This window comes from Ixodes scapularis, unplaced genomic scaffold (genome assembly GCF_016920785.2).
Source record: "Ixodes scapularis isolate PalLabHiFi unplaced genomic scaffold, ASM1692078v2 PGA_scaffold7__128_contigs__length_106722199, whole genome shotgun sequence".
Lineage (NCBI taxonomy): Eukaryota > Metazoa > Arthropoda > Arachnida > Ixodida > Ixodidae > Ixodes > Ixodes scapularis.
The window spans coordinates 63723520-63745569 of NW_024609882.1; the positions used below are offsets into that span (position 1 = coordinate 63723520).

At 49.9% G+C, this 22050-nt stretch overlaps 1 protein-coding gene across 1 annotated transcript; it reads right to left on the reverse strand.

The window, feature by feature from the left end:
* Positions 1 to 6819: 6819 nt before the first annotated feature.
* Positions 6820 to 8206, reverse strand: LOC121833145. The gene is made up of 3 exons (XM_042286251.1): positions 7959 to 8206; positions 7112 to 7727; positions 6820 to 6915 (listed from the first exon to the last, which is right to left on the reverse strand). The coding sequence occupies exons 1-3, from the start codon at positions 8204 to 8206 to the stop codon at positions 6820 to 6822; spliced, it is 960 nt and encodes a 319-aa protein (XP_042142185.1).
* Between the last annotated feature and the right edge of the window lie 13844 nt (positions 8207 to 22050).

Below are 22050 nucleotides of genomic sequence, written 5' to 3' on the forward strand. Positions count from 1 at the left end.
CAACGACGTTGTCTGCGCCGTGGATATGACGGATGTCGGATGTGAATTCGGAAACGGAGGACATCTGCCGCAGCTCTCTCTGGGAATGACTGCCGCCATCTGATCTCAGAGACTGGAAAGCGTGGACGAGGGGCTTATGATCGGTCAGCACAAAGAATGTGCGACCTTCTATGAAGTGCCTGAAGTGTCGTAAAGACAGGTAAACACCGAGTAGTTCGCGACCGAAGGTGCTGTACCGCCGTTCAGTGGGTGTTAACTTCCGGGAGAAAAAGGAGAGCGGTTGCCACTGTCCGTTGACTTTCTGCTGAAGCACTGCACCGACGGCGTTGTCCGAAGCGTCGGTGACCACGGAAAGTGGGGCGGCTTCCTTGGGGTGCGTAAGCATGGTGCTGGTGGCGAGGAGCTGTCGGGTGCGGTCGAATGCCGATGTAGTGCACTCGTCCCAAGTTACCTCTGCAGTGGAGCTACTCGCGCCCGAGAGCATCCGGTGCAGCGGCTGCAGCTTCTCGGCACAGCCCTGGAGAAATCGGCGATAAAAGTTTATCATGCCAAGGAACTCTCGGAGTTGTTTCTTTGTTGTCGGTTTTGGGAACTCTTGGATTGGCCTGCACCTTGCTGTTGAGTGGGCGGATTCCGAAAGAGTTCACCGTGTGTCCCAGGAAGTCGAGTTCCGGCCTGCCAAACACGCACTTGCCCACATTGACGACAATTCCGTACTCGGCGAGGCGAGTAAAGAGGGTTCGGAGGTGTCCGAGGTGTTCGTCGGCAGATTGGCTTGCCACCAGGATGTCGTCAATGTAGGCGTAACAGTATGGGAGGCCCCGCAACACCTGATCTATGAAGCGCTGGAACGTCTGTGCGGCGTTTTTTAGTCCGAACGGCATACGCACGAACTCGAAGAGACCGAAGGGCGTTGTTACTGCCGTCTTCGAAATGTCCGAGGGCTCAACCGGTATTTGGTGGTATGCACGTACCAGGTCGATCTTGGAGAAGATGGTACTGCCGTCGAGCGATGCTGTAAAATCATGAATATGCGGGATCGGGTACCGGTCTTCGGATGTGATCCGGTTGAGGGCTCTGTAGTCTCCACACGGGCGCCAGTCCCCGGGTGTGGACTTGGGGACCATGTGGAGGGGCGAGGACCAGGAGCTCTCCGACTGGCGGACGATTCCCAGCTCCAGCATGTGCTCGAACTGTTGCTTGGCGGCACATAGCTTGTCCGGTGGCAGTCGGCGTGGACGCGCGTGAACCGGAGCGCCTGACGTCTCGATGTGGTGCGTCACAGTGTGTTTGATGGGGTGCTCGTCGGGTCCAACACGCGTCAGCTCCGGGAACTCGGCGAGTAGCTTGGCGTACGGCGACTCCTCAGCCGGTACCGCGAACGTGGGGCTGATGGATTGCAGGGACGACGGGATGCCTCGTATAGTAAGACTTGTCGCTTCGTCTCGAAGACGTCTCCCCTTGAGGTCCACCAGTAGCCCGAAGCGCGTCAGGAAATCAGCTCCGATAATGGCGTGCGGGATAGCCGCACATACAAACACCCAACGGAAAGTCCGCCGTAGTCCGAGGTCGAGATTCAGTGACTGCTCACCGTACGTCGGGATGACCGTGTTGTTGACGGCCCGGAGCTGCGACGTACTGGGGTGCTGGCGATCTTGTGCCCTTGCAGGGACGACACTAACTTCTGCTCCGGTGTCCACGAGGAAACGTACGCCAGTGGTGCGGTCCGCCACAAAAAACAATGATCGGCGGCTGTCCTGAGCGGCGGGAGCACTTGCCACCGTTAGTGCTCTGCCCTGGCGTTTTCCGACTTCGAGCATGGAGGCTCGTACTTGCGAGCTGAAGCACCAAACCGTTGATGGTACCAACAGTCGCCGGAGTCCGCGCGGGACGATGAGCGAGATTGTCGTCGAGGGCGTCCGCGTGACGTGCTGCGGCCGCGGAGAGGTTGCATTTGCGCCACCATGTCAGCGAGGCGAGAGACTTCAGCTCGAAGTTCACGTACCTCGTCCGGAATGCCGCGGGCATGGACTGCTGAGATGTTGGGTGATGGCGCCGCGACCTCCATGATTTTGTCCTCGAGCTCAGCAATATTGGCAAGGCCGATGTCACCTGCCGATGCGAGCACCATCCTCACGTTGCTTGGTAGCCGCTGCAGGAATAGCTCGCGGAGGAGCGAGGCGTCGATGGTAGACGCCTTGTCCCCGAGGAGCTGCTCCATTCGACGCAGCAGCTGCGTAGGCGTCCGGTCGCCCAGTTCCTCGGCAGTGAGCAACTGCTGGAGACGCTTTTCTTCCGAGGCGCTGGTCCGGCGAATGAGCTGTGCCTTTAGTGTGTTGTAGGCGTCTTCTGCTGGCGGTGTGATCAGCAGGTCTCGCACCTCCGTGGCGATGGCTGGGGAGAGGCTGGATACGACGTGGTGGAATTTTGTCATGTCCGCTGTGATCCGACGAGTCGCAAATTGCGACTCAACCTGGACGAACCACAACTGCGGGTCCGCGGGCCAGAAGGCAGGCAGCTTGAGGGCGACTGCCGAGATGCTGCCGGATGGCGTGGGGTCAGTGTCCGGCATGACGGGGCTTGAGGCTGTTGCGTAAGGTTGTTTTGCAAAACCGGGTCACCACTGTAGAGTTCAGGTCGTCCCAAAGCGGAGAGAAAGGACTAGGAGAATGTGCTTGTAAATTCTAACTATATTTTATTTGCAACTTGAACTGGAGGACCGATCGTGGTCCCCACACCTGTGCCGGACGGACAGCATCTGGGATCGACTCGTCGGGGTCCCTTTCTTCTTTCTCTTCCCCGACGATATCCTCCTTTCCGGTCCTCCTCGCAACGCGTCTCTCCGTCCTGGCGGCTCTCTTTGTTTCTCAAAGGGAGGCAGGCCGGGGAGAGATATCTGATTCCCGATAGTGCTTGCCGCTTCCATCTCGTGTCGGCTTCTTCTCGTCTGAGAAACCGCCTTGGCATGTGGCTACGACTACACCGACGTCGCCACACTTGCAAAGAGAAGATTGCTTTCCTTGAGGTTGCTGGTTCTTTCTACGTCTACCCTTGCTTTTCTGATTGATGAGGTTCTTGCAACAAACTTGAGACAAAAGTTGATCATCAGCTCTGCTGCAGATTGTCCTCCTGTGGCAGACAGTGTACCACGATACTAACTGCCCTCTCGGCGACTTCGTCCGACTGTGGACGCGAGGTGCAGTCCTTAGGTGTCTTAGATGGCGGATTTCATTCTGAGAAATGAACTGTGTAAACAGTTCATTTCTCTCATCATGCACCAGGCAAACAGGAGGTCTTACTGGGCAGGGCTTTTTCAGATAGTTAACTATCCACCACAGTTAGCACCATTTTCCCTTCTATAGGGCAGCACGGTCCAGATTAATTCATGTTCACGGAGCCATGATTTCTGGCCGAGCCTGTTGGCATACTGTGCAAGCTTGTAAAACGTCTTCAGTCGCCTTAGCAATACCTGGCCACCAGAGTATTGCCTGTGTATCAGTGGGTTCTTTGAGGAAGGTGTCTCACACTTTCTCGGCCATGATCACTCTCCTCAGTACGAATGTGAAGACCATCTGAGGTAAATATGTCCCTCTGTTGGCAGAAGGGTTGCAGGACTGAATGTTTGAAGCTTTCTTGGCCAACCTTCCTTGATTGTCTCTCGAAGTGCTACTAGAGCAGGATTTTTTTGTAGTTAGATCTTCCAGCTGCTTTTGGGAAACTGGATTAAAATGTCCGAGGTCTGCACTCCATGCAATCTGCTGTTTTCTCCTGTTGCAGCTGAATGAGCGGATCTGCATATTTGTTTGCTTGTCCAGGCTTATACTAAATGTTTAGCAGTACTTCACAACCACGAGTGCACAGCACTGTATTTTGGCAGCTGCAGTGGTTGGATTTGGTCTGCATGCACTTTTCGAAAACTCCCATCAAGGGCTCATGATCAGTTTTGAGCATAAAAGTTCTGCCTAGTAGGCAGTCATGAGTCTTGGTTCCTCTGAAAATTAATACTTGGACCTCTTTCTCAAGTAGGGATTTGTTTTCTCTGCACTGATGAATGTTGTGGACTTGAATCACGTGCTTGTTGGCTACATTGATGGTATATATGTTATGTACTTCGGGTTCCGTATAACAATAACACTTTATTAACACAAGCGGCCGGAATGGCAGCAGCCTTCCTGGGTGCAATTCTTGAGTCGGCTCCGTCGTTGCAGAGCGGGTCGGTCCCGCCATCTAGTGAGGGCGTATACATCACTCCTCCCTTCTTAATGAAGACTGCCTTCTTATCGAAGGTTATGTAAATCTCAGGGGCTTGCGGACAGTTTGTGTCGGTCATCTCATACCGGGCGTCCTTGCTTCGCTCGTTGCGTAGCCTTGGTCCTTGTTAGGTGGTAGTTGTTCCCCAGGACCTGATGCCAAAGTGGTCAAGTGCGGCTTTACTTGGTCGTTGTGGCGGCGCTTTTGCCCTTGCGGAGTTGACACAGTAACAATAGATGTTCCACTGGTGTTTTCAACATCACCCAACCACCATCGAGGTCCTTTACCGAAATTGCGAACTGCTACCTTGTTCCCTCTCTTGTGGCGTAGCCCCTTTTTCTTCTTGCTCGGCCCGTTGCCTAGATTCTATCGGCAACTGCTCCAGAATTGCCTCTTCACCCCTCCTGGGAATACAGATGTCCAGTCTTGCTTTCATTGGATAAGCCAGCATCTGTTTTGCTGGAGACGTTCCGCTCGGACGGGGTGCTCGGCGATACATGAGCAACCATTGAGCAAGTCGGAGCTTGAGGTCTCTTCCCTCCGTTTTCTTGAGTCCATCCTTGACCGTGCAAACAGCTCGTTCTGCTAAGCCATTAGATGCTGGATGAAAAGGGGCAGTTCGGAGATGCTTGATCCCATTTCCTTGAACGAAGTCTTGGAAGGGCTGACCAGTGAATGGAGTTCCATTGTCTGTTACAATGCACCTTGGTAGTCCGAACCTTGCAAAAATGTCACGTAGGTGTTCTACGGTTTGCTCGGATGTGGCACTTGACACAATGATGACTTCAAGCCATTTTGACTTCGCATCTACCAACACCAGTAGCATCTTCCCCTCGAATGGTCCTGCATAGTCTAGATGCAGACGCTCCCAGCATTCCTTTGGTTCGGGCCAGGGTACCGGTTCTGCTTTTGGTGGCATTGGGGAGTTCTGGAGGCACTGTGAACATTGTCGTGAACAGCGCTCTACTTCTGCGTCCATGTTCGGCCACCACACAAGAGATCTCGCCATGCCTTTCATGACCACCATCCCCTGGTGAGTTTCATGCAGCAGGTCTAAGATGTGTTGGCGAGCAGGGGTTGGCACAACCACTCGGTTTCCCCAGTACGGGAGATTCCGATGCACGCTTAGCTCATCGCGTCTGTTCCAAAATGGTTGTAATGACTTGTCCGGAGGCTTTTGTGGCCATCCTTCCTCCACCCACTGTAGCACTTGGCTTAAGTCCTTGTCGCTGCTTGTGAATTGTTGCAGTTGCTTGACTGAAATCTCCAGCTTCTCCAAGCTCGAGATTGAGTTGACCAGTTCCGGAGGTTCCGGAGGATTGGTGTGTGCCGTCTTCAAGGGCAGCCTGCTCATGGCATCGGCGTTTCTGTTGAGACGTCCTGGTCGGTGCTGGATGCTGTACCTGTAGGCTCCAAGAGTAAGAGCCCAGCGTTGGATGCGCGAAGCTGTCATGGCTGGAATTGCCTTGTCTTCCCGAAAAATCCCCACAAGTGGCTTGTGGTCAGTGATGAGCACAAAACTTCGACACAGCAGGTAGTCTCTGAACCGTGTGAAACCAAAAATAATGGCCAGTGCTTCCTTTTCCAACTGTGAGTAATTCCTCTCGGCCGGTGTCAGAGTCCGGGATGCGAATGCAAGGGGCGACTCCACGCCATCCTTCCGATGCGAGAACACAGCACCCACACCATACGGTGAGGCGTCGCATGAAAGAACAAGCTCTTTCGATGGGTCGTAGTGGGTCAGAACCCTTGCCTCCATGATGGCATTCTTGCTTTCGACAAAGGCTTTTCGTTCAGTGTCTGTCCATTGCCAGCGGGTGTTCTTGTGCAGTAGGGCATACAAGGGTGCAAGCACAGTGGACAGATTCGGAATAAACTTGCCGTAGTACGAAAGAAGTCCAATATAGGATCTCAGTTCACTGACATCCCTGGGTTCAGGTGCTTCAAGGATAGCTTCTGCGTTTTTCTTTGAAGGCTTCAGCCCCTCTGCATTGATCTCGTGGCCCAGATAGCAGAGTGATTCTTTGAAGAACTCGCATTTCTCTCGCTTGAGCTTCAGTCCAGAGTCTTTGACTTTTTGGAGAACTTTCCTTAGGTTCTCTAGATGTTCTGCGTCGGTCTTTCCAGTCACCAGAACATCATCCAGGTAAACAGATGTTCCTGGAATTCCCTGCAGGGTCTCTTCCATTCTTCTTTGGAACAGTGCCGGAGCCGAGGACACGCCAAAAGCTAAACAGTTGTAAGCAAACAATCCTCGGTGTATGTTGATGAACAGGAGCTTGCTGGTTTCTTTATCAATGAGTACTTGGTTGTATGCTTCACGGAAGTCTAGTTTCAAAAACTTGACTCCTCCTTGCAGAGAAGCAAAGATGTCTTCCACTTTGGGCAGTGGGTACTGGGTTGTCATCACTGCAGGATTCACACCCAACTTGTAGTCCCCGCAAATCCTGACACTTTTGCCATCGGCTTTTAGCACTGGTACGATGGGGGATGCCCAATCAGAGTGGTCTATGGCCGTGATGATGCCTTCTTTTTCAAGTCGTTGGAGTTCCAGTTCCACCTTGTCCCTCAGTGCATATGGTACTGAGCGGGCTCTGTAGTACCGTGGTTGGGCGTCGGGTAGAACGTCCACATGCACCGGTGGTCCTTTGAATGCACCGCAACCTGGTTTGAAGACCTCTTCAAATTCCTGGAGTGTTTCCAGTACCCCTCGGTCGGTTGCAGTTTCTCCCAGTTGAGTGGAGTTTACTTGCCGTGGAAGCAGGTCAAATGCTGCCATCCAGTCCCTGCCACAAAGGTTAGGGCTCTTGCAAGAAACAACCAGAAGTGTCTGTTGACTTTTGGTCTCGCCGAGACTTACGTTTACAGTCAAAGTTCCTTGTAGAGGAATGGGTCCACGGATGCATTTGAGCTTGATGTCTGTTTCAGCTGGTCTAGGCAAACTTCTCTGATGGCTCAGGTATGTATCCTCGGAGATCAGCGAGACGGGGGATCCTGAATCTAGCTCCATCTCAATTGGAAGTCCATTTACCATGAATGTTACCGTGATTGGTTTCACAGTTGAGTTTGCTTGCAATGCATGCAAGTAGTACTCGGACGGTCCACCAACTGATTCCAGCACGTTCACTTGTTTTGTGGACTGCTTCTTTGGTTTATCAGTCTTTGACAAACAGCAACTTGCCAGTTGTCCAACTTTTTCGCAGTTGTAGCACTTTGTGTTGATGTGGGGACACTCCGGGGGCTTGTGATCCCGGGAACCACAATGAATGCAGGCACTTGCTTTATCTTGTGGTCCTGGCTTCTTTTTTGCTGTGGCCTTTGGATCCTTCCATTTTTGACCTTTAGGTCCCTGTTGACCATTTTTCTTTCTGGGGAACTTGAGATGATTAGTGGTACCTTCTTGGTTTCCCGAAGTGGTCGCGTCCACGTGGCCTCTTTGTATCTCGGTCGCGTTGCGTTCCGCTGCTTCCGCCGACCTCGAGATTTCGACAGCCTTCTCCAGGGTTAGGTTTTTCTCTGCCAACAGTCTTTGCTGCACAGTTTTGTCCCGTATCCCACACACGAGGCGGTCCCTCAGCATGCGGTTGAGAGCTGCTCCGAAGTTGCAGTGTTCTGCCATCTGCCGAAGTTCGGCGACGAACGTAGCGACGCTTTCGTTCTCGAGCTGTACTCGTGTGTTGAAGCGAAAACTCTCGGCGATTTCGGACGGTGGAGGGCTGAAGTGACTGTTCAAGGTAGTCATGAGGTCCTTGTACTTCTTTTCTTTTGGCTTCGCAGGAGCTAGCAGACTCCGGACTGTCGCGTAAGTGCTGGTCCCGACGGTTGATAAGAAGATCCATTTCTTCTTCTCGTCGTCTTCGATGCCGTTTGCATTGAAGAACGCGTCAACTCTTTCCGTGTAGGATAACCAGGGCTCCTTATTGTCGTATTTTTCTAGCTTGCCAAAAGTCGTCATTTCTATAGTTTCGGAAGTTCACGCAGTGTAGTTCACGCAGTGTAGAATTCCTACCGGGTCATCCCGTGGTGCTGCTGCTTGGCGGCTTCTCCGGCTTGTCGTCGATACGTTTCTCGTCGCCAGTTGTTATGTACTTCGGATACTTCGGGTTCCGTATAACAATAACACTTTATTAACACACGCGGCCGGAATGGCAGCAGCCTTCCTGGGTGCGGTTCCCGAGTCGGCTTCGTCGTTGCAGAGCGGGTCGGTCCTGCCATCTAGTGAGGGCGTATACATCAATATATGACAGCGCGGCTCCACCTCCATCTGGAGATGTGTTCATCCCAGGATCAGTTCCTGAGTGGGGTTGTAGTGCACCTGACGACTTGACCGCAGCAGTGTTGGTCTGCCTTGTTAAAGGCTTCATCCCCCTCTGAACCCCAGCTCCATTTCACATTTTGCCAGAGCAGGTTTTAAGGTGGAGCCAGCAGCTGGGACATTTGAGGCAGGAAGCTTCAGTTGTAGCTAGTGAACACGGGGAAGGAACGTAGCTTGTGTAAATTCCGTGGTGTTTGAATGATGGCTTCCCGTTTTTGTTCTGACTGACGAAGTTAATCTATCTGGTGATTCAGGTAAACAACATGTTGATGCCCAAACTCAAACTTGTCTGAAATGCTGGAAACGTACGGATTGGTTTATTATGGAGTAACCAACATAATCGTGTCATACAATGCTGTTCGTTGTTACATGGTCACAAGGCGGCAGGCAGAAAGGGACAAAGCCCGCAGCCATTGGGCAGGAAAGTATTCTGAAACACTGGCACCCTGATGGCCAGATGCATTAGTAAGATTGCATTTATTTTTTGTAATGAGGTGAAAGCTTTGTAGATTGTTCAGGTGGATGAATCTCAAAGCTTTTCGTCATTCCACGGCATTCATGTTATCTACCTGTTCTTAACAGCTATTTCCTGTGGTAGTAGAGATGAATCTAGCAAGCTAGATTCAAACATGACCAGACCCTTAGATGAAATGCTGAACGAAAAGGCTGTTTTTTGGATCCTGCACTATTATATGTGCTATCATGACCAATATGATCTGGAACGCCAGGATGTATACTGTGCCATAATATCGGAGTCGCGTGTGTCGTATTGTTTTGCTAACTTTGATGCACGCCGATGCCGACGAGGTATGGGGGGAAGGGGGGACTTAAAGTGTTAAACTCGCAGCTGAATGCGACCCCTCCTGGCCACTGCCATATACATTTGTCTACTCATCACGTGACCATACAACCAATTTTGTGACAATAACAGCGAAAAGATGGCGGGGCCCAGTATATCAAAAGCAAACTTACTGGGTGCCAAAATATTTGTGTGGCCATCATCACATATTTTGTCAGGTCACATGACAAGTAGTCAAGAAAATGTGCAACATGGTGGTTGCTGGGGTGGGACGCTTTTTTGCCTGATAAACGGGATATCAGTTTATCCCTTTAAGTTTTTCTACCTCGTTGGATGAAACTGAGACAAATCGGCCCCTTTGCTCATTGCACCACTCTACATTTCTGCGTTGTCTGCTAGCGAGGTAGCAGTACTGTTCAGGTGGGCGCATCATCAGGTTGCGGAGATCTGGCACCGACTGGGAAATATTCAGCAATTTACAGGCCAAATTTTTTTAATTTCAACAGAATTTTAAATAAAAGGGTGCGAGAGTTATGGAGCTACCATTTCACTGTGTTTGTGGAGCTCAATGGACATTAGATAATGGGTTAGCCTAGGAACTTCAGTTCGTCATAGGCGAACCGACATTTGGATGGCTTGAGGATGAGGCCGGCGATCTGTTTAACTTGGAGAACAGCTCGGAGTTGGCGCAAGTGCTCGTCGAAGTCGCTTGAAAACACTACGACATTGTCAAGGTTGGCGAGATAGCTTTGCCATTTCAGTCCAGTCAGTACGGTGTCCACGACACGCTGGAAAGTTGCTGGTGCCATGCATAGTCCAAAGGGCATCACCTTCAACTCGTACAGTCCATCCGGCGTGACGAAGGCTGTCTTTCCTCGGTCCCGTTCGTCGACTTCAATCTGCCAGTAGCCACTTTTCAGGTCCATTGATGAAAAATATTGAGAGTGGCGCAACCGGTCTAGCGTGTCGTTTATGCGGGGGAATGGGTGGAGGTCTTTCTTCGTCACCCCGTTCAGCTGCGGGTAGTCCACGCTGAACCTAAGCGTTCCGTCCCTCTTCTTAACCAATACGACTGGAGAGGCCCACGGACTGCTTAAAGGCTGGATGATGTCGTCGTTCAGCATTTCTTGCACTTGCTCCTGGATGACCTCCCTTTCTTTTACGGAGACTCGGTATGGCTATCGATGCACAGAAAGCACGTCGTCCTCGGCAACGATGCGATGCTTCGCAACAGTACTTTGGCACACCTTCGACGACATCACAAAGCAGTCGCTGTATTCGACGAGGAAGTCACTCAGCTGCCGTTGTTTTGGGCCTGGACGCTGAGGGTCAATGTCGAGCTGCGCTGGCGACGTAACGTCTTGCTGAGGCAGCGAGGATTCTTCAATAATCGTGGCGATTTTGGCAGACTTTCGGAATTCCTCGATGTGGCCCGCAGCTGCACCTTCAGTAAGGTGTTGTGTTTCTTCTCTGAAGTTTGTCACGAGGACCACAGTGCGCCCATCCTGAAGTTCAGCTACTCCTATTGTGACACCTATTCCTCTTCTCAGGAGTAATTGAAGATTTCCTTCCAACACAACTTCACCACTGGTAGCTGCATCGGTCATGACGGTTACGACAACACTGGATTGCGGCAGCAGGTTCACGTGGGAAGCAGCGACTCGCTGACGCTGTTTGGGGTTTCTTTGAAGGTGGGACAGGTGTCCGCAGCGTCGACTGGTTTGCTCCAAGGTCGATGACGGCGCCGTATTCACACAGAAAGTTCATGCCGAGAATTACATCTCTGGCACAGTCTTGTAGAATGACGAATTTCACAGGACAGGTCTCGACGTGAATTTTGACGCGAGGAGTGCACCTTTTGACAGGCGTGATGAGGTGTCCTCCGGCGGTTCGTATCTGTGGCCCATCCCAAGGTGTTGTCACTTTTTGAAGACTGCGAGAGCGCTTCCCACTCAAGACTGTGTTGCCTGCTGCAGTGTCCACGACTGCCGATGCATTGTGGCCGTCGATAACAATGTTTAGTTGTTGGATACCGTTGCCAGAGTGTCGTGATGCGTGGCGTCGAGAGAGTGGGAGCGCTCAGGCGTTTGTGGAGGCTCTTTACGTCGTTTGTCTACGGCACCTTTACCTCCATGAGTTGCCGCGCTTAGTTTTCCCGGCGAAACAAGAGCAACAAGCTCTCACAACGGGGTCAGTGCATCGGCGAAGCTGGATGTTGTGGTGACGGTGACTGAGACCAGCGGCAAGGTGCAGGCGGAGGAAACTGAAGTTGTCGAAGGTGCCCTTCAATCTCCTGTAGTGGCTCACCGTAGCATGGGCATGGGTTGCTTGGGTGGAAGCCATGCAGCCCTTTTTGCTGGTAGGGGCAACAGCGGTAGATATAGTCGGCTTCCCCGCAGTGGTAGCACAACGGACGTCGATCGGCTGTCTCCATACGTCGGTCTTCCTCGGCTCCGGGTGGACGTTCTGGACTCGTCCTTCCTGGCGTCGAGGATACTGCGGCATCGGAGGGTCTCATCGGGGTGTAGCCGTGGCCTGGTGGCTAGCTTGCTGCGATAGTCCGGCCATGGCAGCGTAGCTCAACGTCAGTTCCTCTGGCGTTGTCGTGTTGATGGGAACTTCAGGCTGGACGGCTCGGTAAGCTGGACGGCTCAGTGAACCTCCTCTCGGACAACCTTGGTGAGCAATAGTGAGGACGGGCTTATCCGCGGCGGGGAGCATCTTGGAAAACCCTTCCGGACGACTTCACGGATGATGTCGCGAATGCTGGGGATGCTAGGACTGATGTCGTAGCCCAATGCGGAAGAAGCAGCGATGCTCGAGTGCCAATGGCAGTGGCTGGCTCTTGCAAAGAGGACACGTTCCATGTTCGTGGCTTTCGTGACGAAATCTTTGACAGTGGATGGGGGGTTGCGAACAAGACCACCGAAGATGTCATCCTTTACACCTCGCATCAGGATCTGCAGCTTCTTTTCATCGGCGGCTTGAGGGTCGACACGAGCAATCAGGCACAGAACATTCTCGACAAAACTGGTAAGAGTCTCGTTTGCGCCCTGGGTCCTCATTCAAAGAAGGTCCTCGGCCCTTTCCCGTCGATATTGGTTGGTGAATGTCCGTCTCAGCGCATCCCTGCAGGCAGTCAACAAGGTCAGGGAAGTTTTGCGATTCTCGAACCAGTTCCTGGCCGTTCCTGGAGCGCGAAGTAAAAACTCTGCAGGCGCTGTTCGTCCGTCCATCGGTTGTGCTGGGTCACTCGTTCATACTTCTGTAGCCAGTCCTCGACATCTTCATGGGGCTCACTATGCAGGGATGTGGGAGTATGGGCAGCAATGCATAGGACAACAACGGGTGGAGTGGTCATCGTCGCGGTCTTCTTCTTTAGCCTTTGCGGCAGGATTCCGAATTTCGGGGGCTCTTTGGAACGTTTGTTTGTTGGGGCTTCTGAGTCTTCGGCGAAGGGTAGCCTTCCGGGTCTGAGCACCTCACTTGGCCGGGCTGTCTTCGGAAGGATACGCTTTACGGGCCTGTAATGCTATCCCTGCACCTCCACCAAAATGTCACGAATGAGAAATGATGAGGCAGTGAATTAACTGAAGAATCTAAATGTTTAATTGGGTCAACTTGTGCCCAAAGCAAATTAGAAAAAGGCTAGCGTCGACGGCGGCAAAACAGCAGGGTCGAACGCTGGGGCAAGACTGGCTCCGGCTCGTCATGCAGAGTCCCTTATGTACCCGCATAGGTTTCTTGAATATTCGGCGTAGAACGTTCGGTGCATAGAGCATTCATACCTCGATCAGACGACAAGGTTCTCGAACTTACGAGAACGCTAAATTGAAAGGATAATTAAATACGCACCATTCCCAGGAATCGAACCTGGGGCCTCCACACAAAAGCCAAACACGGTAACCACTTGGCCACACACGCGCTTGCTCGGCAACGTGGGTGGCAATATCTGATATGAAAAATTGCAGAACTGCCTATAACATGATGGTAGGCCAGGATTAGCAAGTTTCAACGATGGTGGTACCGCGGTGTGACAATGATGTTTCCTAGCTCCTGGATGATAAACTTTAAAAATAGTCTCACAAGCGCTTCTTTAATACGAAATAAGATGAAAAATATTCAATGTCGCTCATATCTAAAAAACATTTTTAAAAAAAGGAGTCGCCCGCACATCTCAAACCCTGGCACTTTTACCTGTACTACGTTGATCATCCAGACGGAAGTCATTTTGATATGTGTCGAGATATCGACCTAGCAAACAAAGGTTTGTTTACACTATCCTGTTGCCGCATCTCGTGCTAGCATAATTTATCGGGAACTAGAAAGCATAAGTTGGCCTACATTCACAGTCGTAGCAAGAAACCTTCAAGAGTAGTTAGTAGTATTTCCGAATGATGGATCATGCATTCATGTCCTTGTATTTTTTCAGGGTGGGGATGATTACCTAGGCTGGAGTCCCAAAACCTTCTGGAAAAGCTAGAAAATACAGGAGCCTTTAAATAAGCAAACAATAACAAGCTGTTTGTGCAGTGGCTTCGGTAACAGAGGCTGTGCCTTATAGACCACGGTAATGTGCAAGCCCCGTTCCAAGCAATATATAATGCCGAAGACTTTATTAGATAACTGATGTTTCTGAAGGACAAAGTTTGGAGATATCAGTAGCATTTTTGCATGGTGCTAACATAATAAATCTTAATAGATCATGAAAAATTCAGTTAAACTGCAAAAGACAACGCATGATGACAGCAACCCTTAAAGGGAAGTTCCCTTTCTTAACTATGTGCAATTGCGCGGGAAAGTATGGCATGTAAGAACGCATTTTAACATCCGTTGCTCTTGCAAGACGCATGCAAAGCAAAGGATCTGAGGATGTAACCTCGAATATTTTTCCTTGCAAGCATAGAGCTGCAAAGTGTACTCATGTAAAACGGTTTCACCGACCAATGTTCTTTAGCAGAAGACCTGGCGATGTAGAGTGGCATGACAAGAGCAGATGGGGATAGGAAAGATTTGTCTCGGCCTCAGTATGCATCAATGTTTGCTGATAGTTCCTTTGAGCATGCTTGTGGCATTTCAGCTAATATTGGCCTTGATAGTACAGGATAGCCTGAAAAGTTGGGAGTTAAGTGGGTACAGGATAGCCTGAAAAGTTAAGTGGGTACTTCCTCGGACAATTTGAGCTGAAACACTCAATCCAGGCTTTGGCTGGTTCTGCACTTTACACAAGCTTCATTCTACCTCGATTTCTAAAAGATTTGAAGGAGTAAGACCTAAGCTTGTTGTTTTGGCCCCTGTGTGCACCATAGTTTCTTAGAACACTGACAAGTAAGCCTTGCAGCGTGCTTTTACATGTTGTATTTTTCAGTTTGCAGATTACCAAGAATAAATGCATTGGTCCGAACATTTCATACCATTACTAAACTTGAGGCGCAGGAAGACAGAGGAGACACGAAATAAGGGGGACAACATACACCATCTTAGAAAGTGTTGTCACTTTATTTTGTGTCTCCTCTCTTCATGCTTCTCAGGTTTAGTAATGCTTAGAATCTACCATCTTGCCTGTACCCTTACTCTTCCTTTGCATCTTATAATGCATGTTACTTTGTCAAAGTGACTGGAGTAATCACTAACTGCTACATCATGATTAAAGAAAGGGGCTTCATAGCACCTTATTTACATTGACATGCAATAGTGTTTGAAATGTTTTGGACCTGTATATAAGCCACAATCAAAATGTATGAATTATAGAAGGCATATTGTATATTCTGAAATGTCTTTCATAACCTTTACTATGATTTACCTAATTAAAGCAGTAATGACTGCTAAGTATTCATGTTTTTAACTTTCTGTGTTGCATGGCACATAATTTTGGTGTATTTATATAATAACCTTCAGGGCAGTTAGTGACCAGGGTCTTTGTGCTGTGATGTGATATATGTCTTAATGCTATCTGCAACTCTAAAGGGACGTCTGGATTGCCAAGCCGACAAAGGTAAGGTACTCCAACCAAGAAGAAAATGTTGGAACCGTTCACTCCTATTTTGTTTGATAAATTATTATTTAGAGGTGTGCTTATATTTTCGATTTTTGAATAACGAATTGAATAACGACCTATTAGATTCGGTGTCTGAATCAAATAGTTGCTAAAAGTTTCTGAATAGCCGGAACCAGATTTGGGACAGTTCAGCACAGCAAATATTGCTTCACAGGCACTTCTGTACGCTTAATATACGTACAGGAAAATGCCATTATTGAGTTGGGTGCCATACTGACCTGACAAAAAGTCTGTGTAGGCTCCTTACTCTTCAGGCATGGTCATTATTACCAGTCCCAATGTGTGTGTATGTGTACGGTGTTGTTTTATTTGTAGCTGCTCACTTTTCACAAAACTCCTCCTGTACGTTTTGGATCGTAATCTTTAACTGCTTCTGTCCCCATCTGGTCTGTGGGCAGGGAGATGATTAAAAGTAGCACTCATTTTTTTGTTACAAAGCTTTTTGAGAACTGATATAGAACTTGATCTCACAATCTGCATTTTAAAGCTACTGGTTTTCCTGTTTCACTCGCATAGTTTCTATTCATAATAATAATTGGGGTTGTGGGGTAACTCGCTGTAGATGAGCAATTTAGCCAGTGCAGCACAACCGCTAGCCTGGGGTCTTTAACGTGCACCCCGCAGTAGTGGTACACGAGTGCACGCCGGTGTGATGCTCATCCAGATCGAAACGGGCAGCGGCGGGCATTGAACCCAGGATCTCCGAGTTCTAGTTTCTGTTCACTGTTCTCAAGCAGCTGTCTTCATGTACTCCTTTGGCAATTTATGTGATGCCAAGATCCTGCTGTAGCTGACAAACATCCACATTCTGAAAGTTTGTTTATATTTAATAACACCCTTTAATTACTCATTTTCACCTAGTCTTGTGTTCTTACAACAGCTTCTAGAAAACCATATTATATTTTATTCTTTTTAATAAAGAATGGACTTAATAAATAAACAATGTATCAACTATTCGAAAGCTATTTGAAAATTATTCAATTTGTATTTGATTCAGTATGAAATATCTCTATTTGCACACTCCTAGAATTATTCCTTTTAGCAGAAGAGCCCTCGAAAGTAAACCACAGGAAACACTAAATACTGTGGACAGGTTTACTATTTCCACTAGAGCTGATTTTGGTGGGGCACGTTCCATATATAGTCTGCCTGTTTGCAGCGCTTTGGAGGATATGCCTTGGCATACTTGGAGTCTAGTGAAAAAGGAAACGGAAAACAAGGCACATGAAAGCTATGGGACACTTAAGGATGCCGATGGTAGCACTCGAGATGAGTATATTAGCTCATTCAGTAGCCTATATTAGACTGGTACTCGTTTGATACTGTCTGAGCTATGTAGTAATTCTCTTCCTCTCAGAATATGTTGTGTACCTTCTGTGAATGACTCAAAATAAACTTCTGTACTGGTACTACTGTGTTTTTATTTGTGTGGCACTGCTTCATACTGGCACACTGCATTCTAGACTGGCAACATCCTAACACTCGGGGCAAGGCACTAGGTATGTACCGTTTTTTCAAGAGCCAGGAGCACATTTTTCATGGAGGTGCTACAAAAAATGTCTGCCACTAGGCATGTGTTAGTGGAAAGTTACCAGCCCATCCCGCCTTTTCGACACAAGGCAAACGTAAAAGGTAATTAGGAAGTGAACTGCGCAACTTCCAGCATATGAGAGTAAGGTATTCGCACTATAAAAAAAAGGTAAGACATCTAACACAAGCCTCTTATTGGCCTAAACAAATTTAATTTTCAGTCTGATATGCAAATATAAGGGCTTTGTTCATGTTCAGTTTGTGCAAGCAAATGCAAATAATACACCAGCTAAATATGTTGACTGCTGATAGTTAAAATGTTTTATTGCAATAGCAAATAGATACATTCTTCAGTTATGACATATATTACCATTAGCGCCACAATCTCGTAACCTATACTATTTATGCTGCTGTGAACTAACCGACCTTGTGTAAATTCAAAATAACTGCTGTCACCCAGGTGTTGAGATAGCAGTTCGAACTCTACACTGGCTCAAAGGTAAGAGGTTTTTTTGTTTTATTATATATTTTAAACGGTAGAGTGCCTTATTGGTGTAACATTTATGCAAAAGTTAATCTTCAAGGGACTATAACTAATCCTAGCTTCTTTGCCCCAGGTTTGTTCGCGCAAATAGTCTGCCGAACATAATGAAAGCAGTGTCATCGTAGCATGCGAAAACGGCTCTCATTTCAAGTGTATAAAGCCTGAAACAGCTCCATAGAAAGTATGCCAAGTCGGTCAATGCGTCAGAAATATAAGTCTGTAAACAGCAAATTCGGTGCTGGCACATCCCTTATATTTAAATGAAACGAGAGCAGCCGGATGACCCCTGGCCCAGTGGAAACTGCGTAAATTAGACGGGACCAAACAACAAGCTTGCGTGACTCCATTTCTGGTACCACTCATCTGTGCGTAAACAAGTTCCGTGATAGACTCTCCTCGTGCGCAACAGACAAGCCAAACAGTTCGCACGGTTCCTAGCTCGTTGTTCCTTCACTTGCCGCTTCGGCAAGCAAGAGAATCACGCAACACGGGAAAATGGTATTTATACTTCGACCAAACATGGACTAACCGCAGAGACTACAAGTGCGAGCTGGTAGCTTCGAAAGATTCTTCCCCAGTACGAACACTTGAGCGGCGGAGCAGGGAACAGAAGCGGGTGCTCACACTCGCAGGATAGCATGACACCAGTGAGTTGCATGTTTCTTTTCACTGCGCTCTGCGAAACCGGGTGTCAGCGAAGATCCCGACGTCTTCTCTTCGATTAGGTTGGCGCTCCCTCACCAGTCGTATTTTTATCCAGAAAGAAGCTCGGAAGCGGGACTACTGTCTTGATTATTAGCTCGATTTGAATAGTTCCTCGGTAGCCTCAGTCAAGGCGTCCACGCCTTGGTCACCCAACGATCACTGCTGCTGACTTGCGATTGACGCCATTGTCAACGAGACGGCGAGATTGAACGATTCTATTTCCCGATTTGAATGTCGTTTTCAATATTGTGACGTCGCGGTTCGCCGATTGGTCAACGTGTTGTCACAAATTTAGTTTACGCTCTAAGCGCGGGGGGGATATTCGGCGCTGGCGGCGGCCTTTGCTCCGCCTATTGGCCAAACTCTCCCAATAAACGGCTCTGCCGGCGCGGGCCCGCAGCGACATGGGGCGGCGTTCCTCGAAACTATGAAGCGCGCCAGCAATGGGAGCCTATCCATAAAATTGCTGCTACAGACGACAGGCTTCGCTCCATTGGGACAGGGCAGACTTAGGAAGTAATCTGTTACAAGTATCGGATTACTTGTAATCCGTTACATTTTTAAGTAATTTTGTAATTGCCACGTTACTTTTTTTCGGAAGTAATTTGTAATGTAATTTAGTTACAAAATATTGGTAACGGATGACTTTAATTACTCGTTACTTTTTAAGTATGAGCGTAATACATTAACTGAAGTAATACGGGCACAACATTCAGGATAGCATAAGAGAGCAAGTTCAACAAAATAGAAAACTTAAAGAAGGGCAGAATAGCCGACAAAAAAAAGCACGATTTTTTGTATGACCGGTTACTAGAACCACTATACTTGGTTTCAGCTTAGGTCCGAACCTGGCCGTTGTTACGAGCCGAAGGTTCAGTCAAAGAGCGCAAAAAGCGCAACGTCATGGCGTTCTCCGCTCTTGATAGGAAGAGCCGGCGGAGGAGCATGCACTGAAAGACGGCAAACACCGCTGGTTAACTGCGGAGAGCCGTCATTACGCCGCGTTTTTTTTAGCCGTTACATTGACCCTTCGGCTCATAACATCGGCTACGCTCGGACCTAAGGTGAAACAAAGTATAGAAAAACGGGTAAGGCATGTACAAGTACACGAAAGACAGATCTCGGCCACCGAGCTGAGCGGTCGTGTCGCGTCGAGCTCCGCCGTTCGATCGCCCAGATTTGCCTTTTCGGAAACGATTGCGACACAGCTCAACATTCGGACCATCCCAGGAGGGCCACCGGACCATATCGACACATTCTGTGACCGAGTGAGTTTCGCGTTTCTGCCTTATCTCTACTTCTTGCTCGTCCCCAACAACGAAGGAAGCTAGGCCTCGGGCCTAGCGCCCGGTGTGCTCGCCGACGGCATGGCCGTGCCTGCGGCGGCCTCGCACCTGCTTTCAACCGCGCCGCAGGGCGCCGGAATAGAAGACAAAGATCTCACCCCTGCCACTAGATCCACCTCGAATTCAATCGACTGAACTTCTGCTCCGGACTCGCCATCGAAGATAGCCACGACTTCACCGGCCGAGTCTCTTGTCATCCGAGCAACTGTTCGACGGAAAAAACCGAGACCCCGTACCAACGCCATGAGCCTACCTCGAAGCGCTTAAGACACCCGAGTGGATCCAGTGTCGCTACAAGTCTGTGCGAAGCCAGCGAGGACGACGGTGCCGACACCGAAATGGAGCATGTCGCTCATCCTACTGCTACTCTCGACACCGCAGATCACCAGACCGTTTCGTGTGAGTCACCCCCGCTCGTTGTGTCTCAAGTGACGCCTGGCCCCACAGCCTCTAAGTCAACAGCCGCCGCTGGCCCGGACAGCAAAGACGGCGACGCTGACGACGCTGAAGTAGGCTGGCAAACGGCGTGCTACCGCAAACAGAGACCGCAGCAGCAGCGGCACTTCCTCGGCGCAGCACTCTCGCCCATGTCCTCATCAGACCATCCAGATTCTGCCACTGACGAAAGACCCAAATTTGTGATCGTATTCCGTTCCCGGGACAGGTATGACCTCACTCGTATTCCTGCCTGCACGATCCAGCGCGGTTTCTACGCCACGTTAGGTCTACATCCCTCAGCCCGTGACACGAAAGACACGCCGTACTTCCGAATAGGTAAAGCCACCAACACAATCTCCGTTACGGTACGAAACCGTACGCACGCTGACCAGCTCCTCGCAATGCGCACCCTCACTGCCCAGGACCGGGCAGTTGACGTTGTGGCTCACGAAGCCATGACCGGCGACACCATCCGTGGCGTTGCGCACGGCATCAACCCAGAAGACACCTCCGAAACGTTGCTCCAAGCCCTCCGCAGCAACTCACACGCAAAAATTAACGCCAGGCCGCTCGGCAAGAATGGACTAGCCTTGGTGACATTTCAAGGACATCGACCCCCAAGAACTATCTTATATTACGACGTGGTCATCAACGTTACGCCCTACTCTCCTACAACCGTGGTTTGTCGGCGATGTCACGGCCTAGGCCACAAAGAACATGTCTGCACCCGACCGCCAAGGTGCCCTCACTGCGGCTGTATTGTAAGCAACGACCACGTCTGTGAACGCACGTACTGCGTTAACTGCCGCGTCACCACGCACCTCGCCACAGACCCCAAATGTCCGGCCAAGCGCAAGGTTGACCAGCAGCTCCAAGAGCGCACTCGGCGGACGGCACGAACCACCACCGCAGACCTCTGTACACCTCGTTTGGACCACCGCAGAAGGAGCAAAGCCCGATGTGCCACCTCCGGCACATCACGATCCCGAAGCAGACCCCGAACCCAAGACTCTAAAACCGTTGTCGGTGGTGAGGATTCCGTTGAGAACTTTCCGCCGCTGATCACCACATCCAACCGGTTTTCGGCCCTAGAGGTTGACGACTTACGAAGCGAAGCCGCACCCTCGTATCGCCGAAGTAGAAGTCGCAGTCGGCAGAAACAACCACAACAGCAGCATCAGCCAAGTCGCCCCGCAAGCCGTCAACGTAGTTCTGCTGACGGAGGACTCCGTGGCGCTAGGCGACGGTCGTTTTCAGATCACCGCGGCTCCCTACAACCGCCTCTCACCAAACCCATGACATATTCGCAGGCCACGATGAACATGCTCAAGACCGGCTATTTCACTGACTGCAACTCTGAAGCCCAGGCCTGGAGAGAAGAGCTCCGATCCATTTCTGAGGCCGAAAAAGCAGCATCAGAGACACTTTTGCAACTCGAGGAGGAGGCCAAACAATTTGAACTACGCAAAGTACGACTCCAACAAAGACTTGAGACGGAAGCTCAGAAACGTGAGCTTCGCAAGGCGGAACTCATTAGGCGACTACGCAAACACGCCGAAGTGGCCTCAGCCCTACGACAGAACCAACAGATTGCTCTTTCTCAGTGCACCGCCCAGCAACAGCAGCATTCCCTACAGCAGGAGCAACAGCATGCCCAGGGGCATTACCTACAGCAACAGCAGCCTCAGCAACAACAACAGACACAGCAACAGCATCCCCAACGACAGCAACAGCATCTCCAGCAGCAGCTGCCGCCTCAGAAACAGCAGGAGTCCCAGCTCTTACCGCCGCCCGTACCTCCGAGTATCTCTTCACCACAGTTACAATATATCACCATAGATCAACTGCATGCCCTGTTTTCTCAGCAGCAGCAGCAGCAACAGCAGCAACAAAAACAGCAACAAGAACAGCTACAGCAACAGATACAGCAACTGAAGCAGCTCGTGTCTCTCGTACTTTCGGACCGTACGACAGCACTCTCCACGCAGGTACCACCGCCACTTCTACCACCACATCAAGATGGCGTCCTCACTCAATAAGCCTGCTCTCAAGATCTTGCAGTGG